General features: G+C 39.0%; 1 protein-coding gene across 4 annotated transcripts in view; it reads right to left on the bottom strand.

Moving 5' to 3' along the window:
• The window catches only part of coro1ca (coronin, actin binding protein, 1Ca), a 54,435-nt gene extending 38,921 nt beyond the window's left edge, over nt 1-15,514 (bottom strand). The window contains exons 1-2 of one of the 4 annotated variants that reach the window (XM_079607728.1): nt 15,452-15,514; nt 9,788-12,378 (exon numbers count right to left, since the gene is read on the bottom strand). In XM_079607728.1, the coding sequence (XP_079463854.1) occupies nt 9,788-12,377 (2,590 nt within the window). In that variant the 5' untranslated portion in view covers nt 12,378; nt 15,452-15,514. Of the gene's footprint in view, nt 1-6,259; nt 6,359-7,834; nt 7,872-9,004; nt 9,246-9,787; nt 12,379-15,451 lie in introns of those variants that run through there. The other 3 variants (XM_079607729.1, XM_079607731.1, XM_079607730.1) reach the window with 3 other exon arrangements.
• Between the last annotated feature and the right edge of the window lie 201 nt (nt 15,515-15,715).

The raw sequence follows: 15,715 nt of genomic DNA, 5'->3' as shown, positions 1-15,715 counted from the left end.
CATCCAGCAATGATTTTATTCAACAGTGTGCAACTGCATCCTTGTGTGGGTCACCACTAGCACGGGAATGCAAAAAAATCTATCAGAAGTAGCCAAGCAACGCTGGCAAAGACATTGAGAATTTATTGCAAAGTGAACACAAAATGCAGATAACATCTAATAAACATACTGGCATAGAGTAAAAAAAAAAAAAAGTGTAAAACTACTTCACTTTGCCATGCTTGTGTTCTGGGTTATACGGTTTAAGGCTGGGAATTTTACCCTGGGCACTAAAGCATAAAACTCCAGATAATGTCCAGAAAGATGCTGGACAGTTTTCCAAGGAATGTTGAACAATGAGAACAATAAGGCAGAGAGGCATGCTCTCACACTCCTCACCCATTAAAATCTGCACAAATAATACCACAAAGAACCGAGGATGGAATTTACACGGTCACACCAGCCATGTTAGTAGGCTGCCTACAAGAACAAAAGTGGTTACAGATGGCCAGAAGTGTTGTCATCCAAAACAAGCTGCGGTAAAAACAAGTTTGTTGGTCTAGGATTCTCAGCCACACAGTATTAAGAAACCAAGGGTCCATCAGACGAAAATGTTTGATCGTAACCTGCTTCAAGAGGAATACAGGTTAGCAAGGTGGATTACCGCTTATGAGGAGTGAGACAAAATAATAACTGTCAAAATCCTGAACTGGATACCAACTAAGTACCGTGAGCAAGACACTTAATGATGCACAGATCCCTGACCACAAACTCAATCCAGCTACCGTCGCCCTGTGAACAGATGCTGAGATGCTTGAATGAAAATGAATTGCCGTTACGCTGCTATTATATCACCTAAAGATGATCTTGATCACGCTTTCATTTAACCATCAAGAGGAAAAGCCAACATCTCTTTTTTATTGAGGCCGACTCTCACTTCACAATGAGTTCTGGGCAATGAATCAGAGTGATACCGCCTCCACAACCATCTGAGGCGATTCCTTCACTTCCTGAACTCGGCAGTGGACAAAGGAAGCCTTGTAACGCAGCACTGTGGCATCACTGGTCTACCGGATTCATGGTGAAATCGAGAGAGTGAAGGCTGGGGAAGCCTCATCCTGATCAGACAATGCACGTGCTCTTCCTTTTTCATAGAAAAGTATGATCTTGATCGGTATGAAATAGGGATGTTAATTTACATAAATTCCCACAATCGATTGTTTTAATTAACGATCAAATGCTTAGAAGCTTAACTTTACAGTGAATATAGGGAATATGGCCATTACTTAAAGGGATACTTCACCTCTGAAAAGATGAACGTGTATTTAAAATGGGTAATTTATGTAGAAGAAATGTGAAATTATTTTTTTAATTTGGAGTCTTCTAGACTGAGAAAAGACAAAAAAAATATTTTTGGCTTATGGGGATGAAAGACAACAACTCCCAGAATGCACTTGCTTCGCTGCCCTAGGCGGCCACGCCTACCGGTAAGCAATCGCAGTTAAACAACAAGGCTAGGCTAGAGTGAGTCTCCGTGAGTCTGCCCGGTATTTTGATGTTGCTCAAGATGTCCAGGATTCGGCTTTTGCATTCTACAGTCGCCATTCATTATGTTTACTGTGGCGACCAGGAACGAGACTGACGCGAGGCTGGTGGCGTGATTACTGATGAGCGGCACCTGCGAGACGCATGCACCGGTCTCGTATCTCTCGCGGAGGAGCGGAAATTTTCTTAGCAATGCTAAAACGCACATCAACCGATCACTTGTTTAGCATTCATGTAAACACTACATTCAGATTCACCAATCGGAATGAATTCAGTTAGATTGAAACAAAAGGTGTGCATGTAAACAATGAATGGCGACTGCAGAAAGCAAAAGCCGAATCCCGGACATTTTGGACGATCTCGCCTGCCGGACATGTCCAGGAAAAAGAAGATTTTAACCCCTACTCAGCTTTCTCCACAAAATAAGAACCTGTTAGCTTAGCTTCCAAATAAAAGATGGCTGACACTATTTGTACATTCTGTGAGTGAGATCCCACCCTCTATGGACGGGCTGAGAACATGCGGAACAGCACCTTCTACTGGCTGTAGTTTTAAGCCTCTGGCCAAAAAATCCTCATATGACGCAATATGACGATTTTTGCGTCATATGAGGATTTTTTCCAGACTAAAAATACATAAATCTCATCTCAGGGGGATATGAGGCAGGGGGGAGCACGGTAATTCAAAAATACTGGCTTTCTACTGATACAAAGCTTAATGCTAAATCCTGAAGTATCCCTTTAAGTGCTTTTAAATTTGCTGACATAAAAGTGCTCTATTTTCACAGAGTGAATTTGAGAAAAAAGAACTGCTTTAAATGAAAATGTGATCTGTAAAATCCTCTCAGATAGACTTACGTAGTCTTCCAAGGATCTTTCAAATAGAGACAGACTTCAGCTGTGCTTGATGACGTGGCAGCCGAGATATGCAGCCTTCCATTTGAGAAGCACCCAATAAGATGTGTTGATCACAGAGTGACATGACATGCTGCTTGGCTAAAGCTATAGGACTTCCGGGATCAAATCACGTTGCAATCATGACGCAGTGTTTTCCAACGTCATTTGAAAGTTCAACCAATGGAAACTGGATCTCGGGTGTGGTGGGTGGGTGTGGGTAGGAACAATGTGTTGAGACCAATCAGACACTGTTTTACACCTGGAGCACACTTGGATCGGTTTAAAATTACATTTTAAAATATTATATATAGTTACATTTTAATATTATACAATATTACTGTTTCTTATGAGATCATATAAATGCCTCCTTAGAGAGTTCTTTCAAAAAGATTTATTTATTTATATATATATATATTCCAGACCACAAACTTTTATACAGTTTGTGTTTATGAGGAAATATACATTACAATAATAATAAATAGTGTTATCAATCATATATATCTTTTATATAAAAAGTGGAAAATAGATACACAAATAATTTAACATATAGTAGACGCATCCCTACTGCATGTAACGTTCTTCTTCTTCTTTTTCCATTGCTATAAAATCAGACACATTGCTGGACTCTGACAGAGAACGCTGCGGCAGAACAAAGGCAAAAGACCAGATCCAAATGAAGGCGTGTAAGAAAGTCAGTACAAGATAAGGAGAGTGTTTTTGCATGTAGTCAGACAGAGCCATTTTACACCATACATGGCTCTGTTTGAGTGAAAATGTATTTAAATATTCTCAACACAAGCACACCCTTCACTCCTGCCAGCCACAGCCCTGTATAGACTAGAATTCATTTGACACTTTTGGGTTCATTATGGCACCCAAATGTATACGACTACAAGGATAAGAGAAAATTGTTAAGGACGTTCACTGTTGCCATATCCTGTTTGTCTCTGGCATGAAGACTAAACCCAGAGGGAAGGTTAACTATATCAAAAGTCAACATAAGTATTAGGTTGCACCAACCCAATCTGCCTTGATGTCATCACAGGAGAGGTTGACAATGACATGATGTGTCTAATCCAGATCAATGCGCTCTCTAACTAGAAAGGCATTTGAATACATTGATATGATTTATCTGCAGGCCTGAACTTAACTGAACTTTCCAGATATGGAAAGCCCATCATTCATAAAATTTGACAGATCCCTTGGCCTTGTGAGACTATAAAATATTCTGGCTATTTTGATCTTGCTTCTCATTGCAATATTTATAATTTTGCCTGAATTTATTTCACCAGTAAAATCACTGAATATATTGTGAATACTCAGTTATATCAAGTAGCCTATAAGGGTCTATATAAAATGTTGGGGTCTCTTAAGCTGTTTTTGGTGAAAAATATTTAATATATGTTATTTCACTTCATTTTAATAATATTCGACCATTTTACTGTATTTCTGATCTCAACAAATGCAACCTTAGTGAACCAAAGAGACTTCTTTCAAATTTAGTTTTAAAGGGGTGGTATAATGGCCTTTTCACAAGATGTAAAATAAATCTCTGAGTGTGTATGTGAAGTTTTAGCTCAAAATACCCCACAGATAATTTTATATAGCAGGTTAAAATTGTAAATTTTTGAGGGTGAGCAAAAATGCACCGTTTTTGTGTCCGACCCTTTAAAATGCAAATGAGCTGCTGCTAGGGCGGAGCTACGGCCAGCTTTATTACCTCACGCAGACGCACTGAAAATTTCAAAAACTTTTACCTTTTTTGTGTTCAAACCGAAGTCGGACAAAGATGGAGAGACTTATGAACATTTCTGAATGTTTAGTTTGAATTTATGTAGCTTATGTAGCTTATCTTCTATTGATTAGCATATTCTGTCATGATATTCTATAGTGTTCCCGAGGGCGGGGTTTTAGGGTTCGTGATGTGATGTCACTAACCCTGGAGGAATGTCGTGTAGTCCCTACCAGCTGTTTGTTGAAGTCCTTAAAATAGGATTTCTTTAAAAGAAAAGATCTCCCTTTGCTTTGAACTTTGAGCGTCATAACTTTGCAGATGTTGTTTATGCTCAAACACCAACATTATTACACTAGTTAAAAAAGTGAAATCATAATCACCCACCCCTTTAAAAAAAAAATCGACAGTCGACTTGTCTGAGGTTTATTAGCTTGTACTGAACTGAACGATCTTACGTTGACAGATAATTCTGCTTGCTTCCTCGTCAGACAGGGTGTGGTTCATCGCATGGTGCAACTGGTGACAGCAAGTTTCTGTTCCCTTAGGCAAGAGTTAATTTACCAGTCCTCTTGAGTCTTGGAATGCTTTGAGTAGCTGACGTGCCTAATATAAATCCCACACCTTTCTGACAACTCATTTAAATCAGTTTTTTTTTCCCATATTGCATCCGCCAATCAGTGGTTCAGATATGCAAATAGAAGGCAAAGCACCAGCCATGCAAATTAGTCAGTAAAAATGAATAGGGAAGAAGATTTCAAGTTTTAAAAAAAGACACAGAACGACAATTCAAATGTAATAAAAGTGGAGATTATATTATGATTATAGTGAGAATATAGAATGTGTCTTTTTGGGCCACTTTTATGATACTTTCATGTTGCTTTGTGTCTTTTTACAGGCTTGAAAATATTGGTGAACTTTGATTGCAATTGTATGAAAACATTCGTCAAAAATGTGTGTTGTTCAGTGGTAGAAAGAGTCTACTGGTTTCAACATGAGAGCAAGTAAAGGATGAATGCATTCTAACAGCCTGATGAGTCACGGGCCACTCTGAATGATCCTGCCATTGGGAATACAGAAGGGGGTTGACACCTCCTAAATCCTCTTCCTGCTCCAGGGCAAATGTAATGGAATTTCAGCTAAGATACTGCTGCCTTTCACAAGCTCAAGCAATGAGAATCTCTGCCACTGTGATCATCTACATTTGTTCAAACAACAGCCAACTATTCGGCTAGTACTCACGTCTAACATTAGAGAAAGCGTTAGGTGTGTTCGACTTGAAGCGACTTGACGGTTCCACGCCATCGAATCTTACTGAAGCGCAAGAAAATATAAATATGACAATTTAAATTTGAAATATGCATGTTCTATGTGACTGAGTGTCGATTAACTGTTAGCATCCCTAATAAATACATCAAATCATATTCATAAATATAACACAATTTCAACATTATTAAAACTACATAGCCTACTGAGTGACGGAAACAGTCTTTGTCATAGAATACACTTGTTTGTTCACATTGAGTTGACAGTTCGAAAGTACTCGTTTCCTTTCATTTATTTACAAGATCTGAGGTGAATTATCCATTGTCACTTTAAATAATACAGCTATATAGAGGTCATGCAAAGCCATAGATAAAGCAATTAAACATTAACTGAGATACCTTGCATGTTGCTGTTATGAGCTTAAATGCATAAATAATAAGCTTCTACACATGAAACTCACAACTAGGACGACCAACATGAGCTTAAAGTGTATAACGAATAAAGTACCATAAAAGGTAGCATTCAGAATAGAGCTGGATCTGTTGTTTAGCCACTGAAGATCCATAGTCGCATAATCAACAAACAAAAAAAGTCTGTCTTGTTGACACGATCACTTTTGAACATGCTTTCACGGCTTGTAAAAGGTGACTTGACTATGCAGCTAATTGCCATGCAGGAAACAATGAACAGAAGTGAATACAATTTTTTTTTGAGATGTCAAAATCTCCATAGCTACTCTTCTAACCCGTTAATTGCCGTAAAAAATTAATCAACGTGACAGGGCAAATCTTAAAAAAACTGAAGCACTTCTTGAAAAAGGGTTGCATTTAACCCTGCATACCTGCTGATGATGAGATATCCATCGCAAAGCTCAACTCTGACGCATGCAGCCTAAAGGACGTGCACAACACAAAAACCTTATCTGGTAAATGTGAAATGCAACCTGAAATTCCATGCAGTCTGTATTTAGAGGAAACAAGACTTCCTTAAAACTCTCAACAGATTCCGTCTGCCTATATATGTCCAGTTGTTCTTCTCTATCTCCCTTACACACACACACGCTGCCGAAGCTGCATCCTCTCCAGCCTTGCGGCAACTTCCTGCATCTCCTGACTAATTTTACCCAGCATCCTGACCCATTTCCCAAGGAGCACAAGGAAACAGGCACAGAGTAGCCGATGCAATGACGTCCATACGCATAAACAGCCTGATGCATTCTGACGGCCAGCCCAAACACTGGCATGTCAAGATTTCAGCGTGGCCTCAAGCTATCATGCACCAGCAATGGCTAAACAAGAACAAAGACTGGTCTATAACTGGTTTAAAAGGGCTATAACTAAACCGTAATGTACTTTTATCCATGTACAATTTACTTTTATCCTCCTTATTCTATAAAAAAAAATCTGATATTTGAAATCCATGAAATGGAATTGTACACGCAGTCAAAACAACCAGTATATAAATACTGCAAACAGACAGCATCAATCCAAATATATCTGGTATTTCTTAGATTTCTCAAACTTTTTTTATGCCTTAAAATATGTCACAGTATTTGAGGTTTCATTATTTTTATATTCTTTCCTGCTGCCCTGGCAAGTTAGTGAGTCAAACTGAAACAAGCCAGACGATATTACAGTGTGGTCGACACATGGGTAACCACAGAAAACCCTGCACGCTACATAATATTCACTAAAACACTAACCGGGTGTAGCAGCCCAAACACTTGTTCTCCGCCTCTGAGATGACTGAAGGTTAATTCGAGAAGTAAAAAGTACAGGAAAATTATTACAGGGACAGATAGTAACCTGAGGTTGAGTCATGCTGAATGGAACAATATTAACCAAACAACCAAAGGCTATTGTATTTCTAACTGAAATTAAAGAAACATTTTGGAATATCAACATTCTTGCAATCAAAGAAAAAAGAAAGTGCTTCTAAAGAAAATGGAAGGCTATACAATTTCTTTAAAAAAATACTTTTAACCTGAAACCACATTGCATGAAAGGCACACTCAGCAAATGTCTGCTCACTTTTATCTTGTTTTTATTCAGATATAAAAAAAATGCCCCACTTCTATTCTCAATCTCAGCTCCGTTTTACGTTAAACGCATTATTATTAGAGACTCTGTCACGACAAGACCAATCGTGTTATGTCAACATGGCAGCACCCATAAAGGGGCGACCTACTCCATGTAAAATAAAACTGCTTTTTCTAGAACACTGATATTGACTTGAGTCTTCATACCACGTGTATCATCATACCAATGACATTTCAAAATAGTTCTGTTCATTTCTTTGTGCAAAACTTTAAAAAGTTAATTACTGAGTGCACCTTTAAGAAACCCTCCACACAGACATCACATTGTATTAAGGGTTAGTTCACCCAAAAAGGAAAATTCTGTCATCATTTACTCACCCTCTTGTCGTTCCGAGCCCGTAAGACTTTCGCTCATCTTTGGAAAACAAATGAAGATCTTTTTGTTGAAATCTGAGAGCTTTCTGTCCCTCCATTGACAGCTACGCAACTACCACTTTGACGCTTCAAAAAGTTCATTAAGAGGTCGTAAAACTAATCCAATATGAATTGAGCGGTTTAGTCCAAATTTTCTGAAGACACTTGATTGCTTTATATGATGAATAGATCTAATTTAGGCTTTTATCTTATTTTTGGGTGAACTATCCCTTTAAGTTTCAAAAATAGTTTAAATAATGCATCCGCCCTCTCAGATATGACAAGATAATCCAAATCTACAGGAAGATAAACCAACTGATTTAAACAAGTCTTGGCCACTGATATAAGTTAGCTTATATTTTTCTACATTTCCCTCTGCATACTCACGGATTTATTAAAATAATTTGATGACTCTGCATAATCTGCTGGAGATCCCTTGTCCCTAGGCTTGACACTTCTGTGATATTACTGACATAAACTTTCATTGTTGCTCTGAGCAGTGCATACAGGACAAACCAGACTAGACTGACAGTTCCAGCAACTTAACCAAGATAGGCGTTGCCAAAAAAATTAAGCTATATCACATTGGCTTGTGTGGCAAATTAAAGTGGCTAAACTTTAGCTTTATTTGTTTAGTGATCACTCGCTCTCTATTCCTCTAATGTGATGATCAGCAAATAAATATTCGAACATTTCACACTAGTGATTTCAAATCAAAGACTGTAACATTAAGCACTAACAAATTTAAAACAAAAGTTCTAAGTTTCCAACATTCTATAATATTATTACAATTATTATTAATTCAAATATTCCAAACTTATAAAAGAGAGAGCCAGATGTGCAGCAACGTTTGCTTCCCACAAACACAGAGGCAAATGGGTTACTTAATCCATCCATACAAATCAAAGCATTACATATCCACCCTGAAAGCATGTCAGTTCAGTTCAGATATGAAACATGAATTTGTTTTAAAGCAATCCCCCGTTTTGAGCATTGCCGATCAGCCCATCTGGCCTGATCCACGCTGCCATGATCCCTTCGCATGGACAGATTCTTAAACTTACGCACACCAATACAATCTTTGCCTCATGTTATAAAAATTACGTGACAGATTGAGTTTGCGCCTATTCTTACCTTCTCAGCTGTCGTAGAAAAAAATATTTCCAAGCCCGACTTTAATTTTGCTTTCTACAGCAGCACTCCCTGATCGCGCGAATGTTCCCTATGCCTCTGCCTCACTCAACTTGTCCGAGACTCGCCGGAAGCCACGCCTTGTTTTGTTTTCTCCGCCCCACAAAGAACGTGATTAGATAAATGGGCAATGAGTGGCGTCAAAGATCGCCAATCACAAAACATACCAATCTTAGCCCTGCCCACACAGAGCGTAAACAGGTATGAACTTGAGTGTGTGGAGTCAGTGGACGTCAGTGTAGACGTGACTGCGCTTACTAGTAGAACCAGTTTAGCGTTGAGGACTACAGTCCATGGTTGAGGACGTCATGTTAGTGAAGTCAGTGAACACTAAGTTACATCGATTGGTAAGTAAGTTGATAGTATCATAGTGATAACACAATGAGCTCTAAACACAATGCATTGTGGATAGTTATTTGGCTTTTTTCCCCCCAACTGTGATACAACCTAAATGTTGAGGTTGATTTTCCTATACTGAAATTGCCACAAGATGGCACCATTATGCTGGAATTAACCTCCATACCGATAGATAGATAGATAGATAGATAGATAGATAGATAGATAGATAGATAGATAGATAGATAGATAGATAGATAGATAGATAGATAGATAGATAGATAGATACTGCAAGCATATCATATAGGTCTGGTTTATTAAATGCATTGCAACTCAGGGGGTCCTTGCATTACATACAGTAAACAACTCCCTTCTCAGAAATGTTCCTACCTTTTCTCACTGAAGGTTTTCTCTCTAGTGCTTTGTCAGGTGATTTCTTTGGTTGATCAAATGCTGCTTTCATCTGTGATACTTTCACAGACTGTGTTGGATCTAAGGTCAGATCAACCCGGGCATCAGTTGGCTTGGTCCACTCCTTCATCTTCTTCTGCAACTCAATAGTTTCCTTTATCATATCTGAAACATGTCTTTTCTGTGCACCCTGCGGTGGTTCCATGATGGTGGTCAGGTCGCTTTCTATTGCGTGCTTGAGGTCAAGCTGGCTTAAATGTTTCTCCTCTAACACATGAAAATGTGCATGTGTCGACAGCTTGTTCTGCTCTTTATCTTGTTTCTCGTTAGCTTGCATACTCATTAGGTTGCACATGGAGGAGGAATGTTGCACATCTTGTGCAGCAGATGTGTTTGTTGCACTGTCTGCTGATGCAGATCCTGCAATGCAACCATCCTGGACCTGATCGGAAATATCTGTCTGGCTTACAATGGAATAGGTTGATGCATTTGTTAAAATATTCAAAAAACAATGCTCTTGTTGAGAAGAACCAGACAGAGTGACTTCTGTTTTCTTGTCCATGCCCAGCCTGTCATCTATGGGATTTGAAGCTGTCTCAGGACCAGCAATGAGCTCAGAGATGAAAGTATTTGCAGATGTTTCCTTACGCACGTCCGTCTTTGAGCTGATGGTATTCTGATTAGACTTGCTGACCTTGTCTCTCTCGGATGTTTTCATGTCGCCCGAGTTAGCATTAGCATCTCTCTCTAATCTCTGCTCTTTAGTAGCATCTTCTACATCAATCACTGCAGTTAAAAAAGAGGTATTTTCTGGATCCATCCTATGTTTAGTATCCTTCACCGTCTCTGGAAGGGTTTGTATCACTGTATGTGGATTCATTTCTTCCAGAAACCACTCTAGACTTATCTTTGTGTGTACTTTGGCCTTTGCTGAAAGAGGGCAATCCTCTTTTTCGTCTTTTTGCATAACTTGAACATCAGATTTAGAAGGGGGGTATGAATCCATAATGGCTTCAGAGAATGTAATACATTTCTCATCTTCATAGCTTTGTAGCCAGGGTTTGTTTTCACCCAGCATACTTACACTGGCAATATTAGATGTCACAAAACAACCCTCTTCCGTTTCTGTTCCACGCAGAGAAAGATCTTTTATCTCGGGTTTCTTTGCATGGGAACGATAGAGACCCTTTGAAGCAGGTTCCAGATTTTCTCTTTCTTCAGTCTCTCTTATGCCATCTTTATTTTTATGACCTCCAGCGGGTGATCTCTCAAGTGAAGGTTCCTTTGTCCTAGGGCTCCCCAAGTCTGACACATTAAATTGTCTTTCTTTCTGAAGCTCATCCTGTGTGAATTCGCCTGCAGATATTTGTCGATGGCTCTCAGCGCGACCCTGAGGTGACTTGGATGCCACTTCTAAGGGGCTGAGGTCCTCTGGGCTCTGCGCTCGTTCTAGGCTCACGGCTTTGTTTTGTAAATCCCCACCTGCCAGCGATGAACTAGTAAATCTGGTCTTCATGACATCATCTGTTGGCTGACACCATGTAACGTTTTCTCTGGCTCCGCAGACATCCTTCATTGACCGCCCCTGGGTTTCGACGTTCTTCGGGGAAGAATGTTCAGCTTTTGGGGTTTCTGTTACAACCTTATCTGGATTCTCTGGCGACTTCTCCCGTATTCCTTCTTTGACTTGCTGGATTGCCTCAGTAATGTCCTTTGATGTCTCCATTTGTGAGTTCATCACGAGGTTTGATGTGCTGGGCTTGTTAAACGGCCTCTTGTTATGTGATTCAGTCATGCTGGTCTTCAACTCTTCATTTTCGGTAATGACCAAAGCTTTGTCTTGAACCGTAAAGTGAACGTTGGTGTTGGCGTCCCCACCACATGGTTTTGAAATGTCCTTCCATTCCAGAATCTCCCAAGTAGGCCCTGCATTTGTCACCACAGCATCGAAATCTAGTTTTCCATCCCCTTCCTGGCACTTTAGCTTGTCGTCGTCTCCACAAACAGATTCCATTTCGTCCTTTACATAGGAAGCACACATCTTACTCCTGTTTTCCCCTTCGTGAGCACTTTCAACTTTGTCTGTACCAGGAAAGTCACACCCAAGGTTTTCCTGATGTTCTAGATAGTCTTCCATACTCTCCGAGTCTTTTCTCTCGTGATCAGGTTCACCAGCCTTCCATGTGCCTTGCAGGCAGCTGTCAGACTGTGTGATTCCATTCAGCTGCTGTGGAGCCAGCGGTTCAGCCCTGCCTTCCTCACTACTCTTTCTTCCTCCCACTTTCTCACCATCCCCTCCCTCCACAACCCCCGCATCCGTGGGAGCACACACCTTATCATGAGAATCCAAACTGTGCTCTGGTGTAGGTGATGGTGACTCCCTGCCTGGGCCTCCATCCAACCTTCCAGCGGCTGCTTTCTCCTCATCTGTCCCGACATCGTGAGTCTCAATGGTTGGATTTCCTTCCTCTGTTGCCCCCCCAGGGTCTGGGCTTGGTCCCTTTTCCTCTGGTCCTGCAGAGCTGTTGTCCTGCACTGGCTCCCCCTCCTTGCCCTGGTTTTGTCCCATTCTGTGGAAAAAAGAGAAAGAGAGAGATGTTATTGGCAGTGTATTGTGGCGGACCACAAGATGTTGATGATGGCATGACTCTGGCATGCAGGTTATGCCAGTGTTTATCTGAAATTCTCCCACACTTTCACTCCCCTGTACACAGTTTTACACTCACTAATTGTTTCCTTCACCTCTCTGTCTCTACTTGTCATTTCGGATGACAATCACAGGCAAACATGACTTGGTCTGTTTGGTTTAACTGATTATTTTTTTTTTTTTGCTCTGTCTTCCTTGTCATCTTACTTCATGGCAATGAAAGACTCTTTGTCTCAGGAATTAACTGCTCATTAGTTAAAAGTGGTGGATGAAGTACATAAATCTTGAACTTGAATTAAAATACAGATTATCTGAGAAAATAGTAAAAGTAAAAGCATACCTTTTAAATTTTCACTTGAGTAAAAGTAAAAAAAATTTAACGACTTGATATACTATGGAAGCCCATTTCTGCTATGCGAGAAAAAAATGATTAAATAACTGAATCATAATTTCAAACATAACGTAGGCCAGTAAGAGCTGCGTGTTCCACGCCAATTCGGTTGCTCATTAATGAGACTTGCTCCAACCAGATCACTGAATCAGTGAGTGGTTAATTGCTGCAATCGGATCAAAAGAATCGTTTAGTGCAATTTGTGAATCGCATTGAAAAGAACCAGCTCAAAAAAATTATTAATTCACAAATTGGATATCATGTCTCTCTTGATTTTTTTAAATTATTTTTTTACTTCAAAATAAAAGTTTGACTTCAAACATTAAAATGTTTTTTTGTTTTTTTTACAATGAAACACTTTGGCATAGTAACTGAGTAAAATTATCATTACTATTCACCATTGTGCAAAACTAACCAAATGAAACAGCTGAGTGTATTTTACTGGAACCTTGACTTTGGTGGGAACAGTGTTTCATTCCTCAGTGTCTTGTGACTAGCATATCTGAGCAGCCATTGACTTTATGCTTGTCTCGTTACATGAACTGTCAGCAGGAACACCAATTAGAGTCACAAGACTTTGCAGGAGCTCTCCTGTAAAACACTGTCAATCACAGTCACACCTAGACATTACATCAATTAATCAAACAATCAATCAACCAACCAACCTATCCGTCCATTCTGAAAGTATTTTGGGATAAATATGATTGCTATGTCCAGTATAAACATTTAAAGCAGTAGGCCTACACTGTAGAGTTAAAAGGGATCTGAAAGTTTTCAGAAAAAGAGACATTTGGCTTTTCGCTGCTGACAGTAATGATGAGGAAGATGAGTGCGTCAGGCAATTCAATCCCGAGACACACATTGGTTCATAAGCCTGCGCTCTGCATGTCACACATCATTTAAAGGCTTACTGGCTCATGAAAGCCACTGATGAAATCTTACTCTGGGTCACACTTCCTATCTATTTCCTGTCTGCACATCTCAAAAAAAAATCTCTGATTCCTCTTCTCATCTGTCAATGCCTCCTCTCTTCCTGGCCCAAAAGCAACGTGAAAATAATAGATAATTTATATTTAATTGGTTCAGAAAGGACACAATAAATTGATCAAAAGTCACAGTAGAGACATTATTGTTTTTATAGAAAGACAAAAAAAAGTGTCCAGGGAGTTCAATCAGATGTTTAAAGGTGCTCTTTAGGGTCGGGAATTCAAATAAATGTAGAAAAGAGAAAATCCAAGGCACTCTTCTTCAAAATTATTTTAAAAGCCTTTATTTTACTGGCTATATCATAGTAAAGTAAAAGCATAGTAAAAGACATTGGGGAAAAGCAAAAATGTATTTTAAATTTTCTACTATGATATAGCCAAAATAAAGGCTTTTTAAATCATTTTGAAGAAGAGTGCCTTGGATTTTCTCTTTTCTACAGTAATATTTTAATATTCATTAAATTCATATATTCGCATGATATTTTCTGTTCATCAATAAATCCTGAAAAAAATGCATCACTCTATGCAGCACAACTGTTTTAAAAAAACTGTTTTAAAATACTTTAACATAAAATCAGTTACTTTAAATTGTAATATTTCACAGCTATTGCTGTTTTTACTGTATTTTGATCCAATAAATGCAGGCTTGGTATGCATAAGAGACTTCTTTCAAAAATATTTCAAAAAATCTTACAAACCCTAAACTTTTGAACAGTAGGATGGATAGGATTGGATGTTTTGGGGTTTCTAGGTTTTATTTAAAAAAAAATCATATCAGACAGTTAATTCTATCAAATAATATGACTAACTTATGCATCCTTTATTTTAATAATCTACTTAAATTTGAAGTGCATTTAGAATTTTTTCTAAATTTGTAAATGTAGAAAACATGTACAAAATAAAGGAGTCACTATAGTGAGAATGTGTTTCGTGTTTCGAGGCAGATCACTCTCTAGTTCTCAACAAACACATTTACAGGAACTCACACGCAGAACTGGAGGCGTCCTTGTCATATGACATAGTTCAGCATAGTTGAAACGTGGCTACACAGTGATGTTTTCAATTCTGTCCTGGGACAGACTAGAATAGACAATTGATTTGCTCACAAAGCCATTGCATTGTCTCATTGCTCAATATTAAAAGCTCTTTATAACTTCCTCTAAGTTTTATCTTTGTAAGACCTTTGGTTTATAAATCAGAGAGTTATTGTTTAATCGGATGGTAGGATTAATCATTTATCAAACTTTTACCAGTCCATTTTCCTCATTTACTTCTCTGTAAAGCGCTTGCGGACACCGACAGGATTCCCTGTACAAGGCCATCTCATCTTAAACCTCCACAACTGCTCCATTGTGCTGCATCCGTCACCCTGACACTTAAGGCAAGTCACTTGATTTCCTTGTGGCTCGCTGCCTCTCCCATGCATGCAGAATCGAAACGGACTGAACAACAACTATATGAAACATCTCTTCACTGTCTCAGAAAGTTGTAATTGTTTAAAATCAATCAACCAGTGTTTAAATCAAAACCCAAGCAACTTTTCCAGCTCAATGGACGGCACACCACGGAATCAACTTCTATGGTAACAATTTGTCTCAAGTAAAGAAGTGGATACTCACCGATACTCCCGTGACTGCAGCGTAACTCCAGGACAAGACCACTCTTTGTTGGATGGATGGATGTTCTGGCTGAGTTCTGCTGGCAAATGGGCTTTTATTACTCTCATGATGTCACAGATACATTTGCCTAATGCAGTAAGTCAGTCCTGTCCCAGTGTAGAAGCACAACAACTTTCAGATTCAGTAAGATATTCAAAGAACAGTTCACCCAAAAACTAAATTTTTGTCATCATTTACTTACCCTGTATGATCTCCTTATACTGT

Source organism: Phoxinus phoxinus (assembly GCF_949152265.1).
Source record: "Phoxinus phoxinus genome assembly, chromosome: 3".
NCBI classification, from domain to species: Eukaryota; Metazoa; Chordata; class Actinopteri; order Cypriniformes; family Leuciscidae; genus Phoxinus; species Phoxinus phoxinus.
Note: the sequence above shows the minus strand (reverse complement) of the source record. Positions and strands in the feature narration are given on the sequence as shown.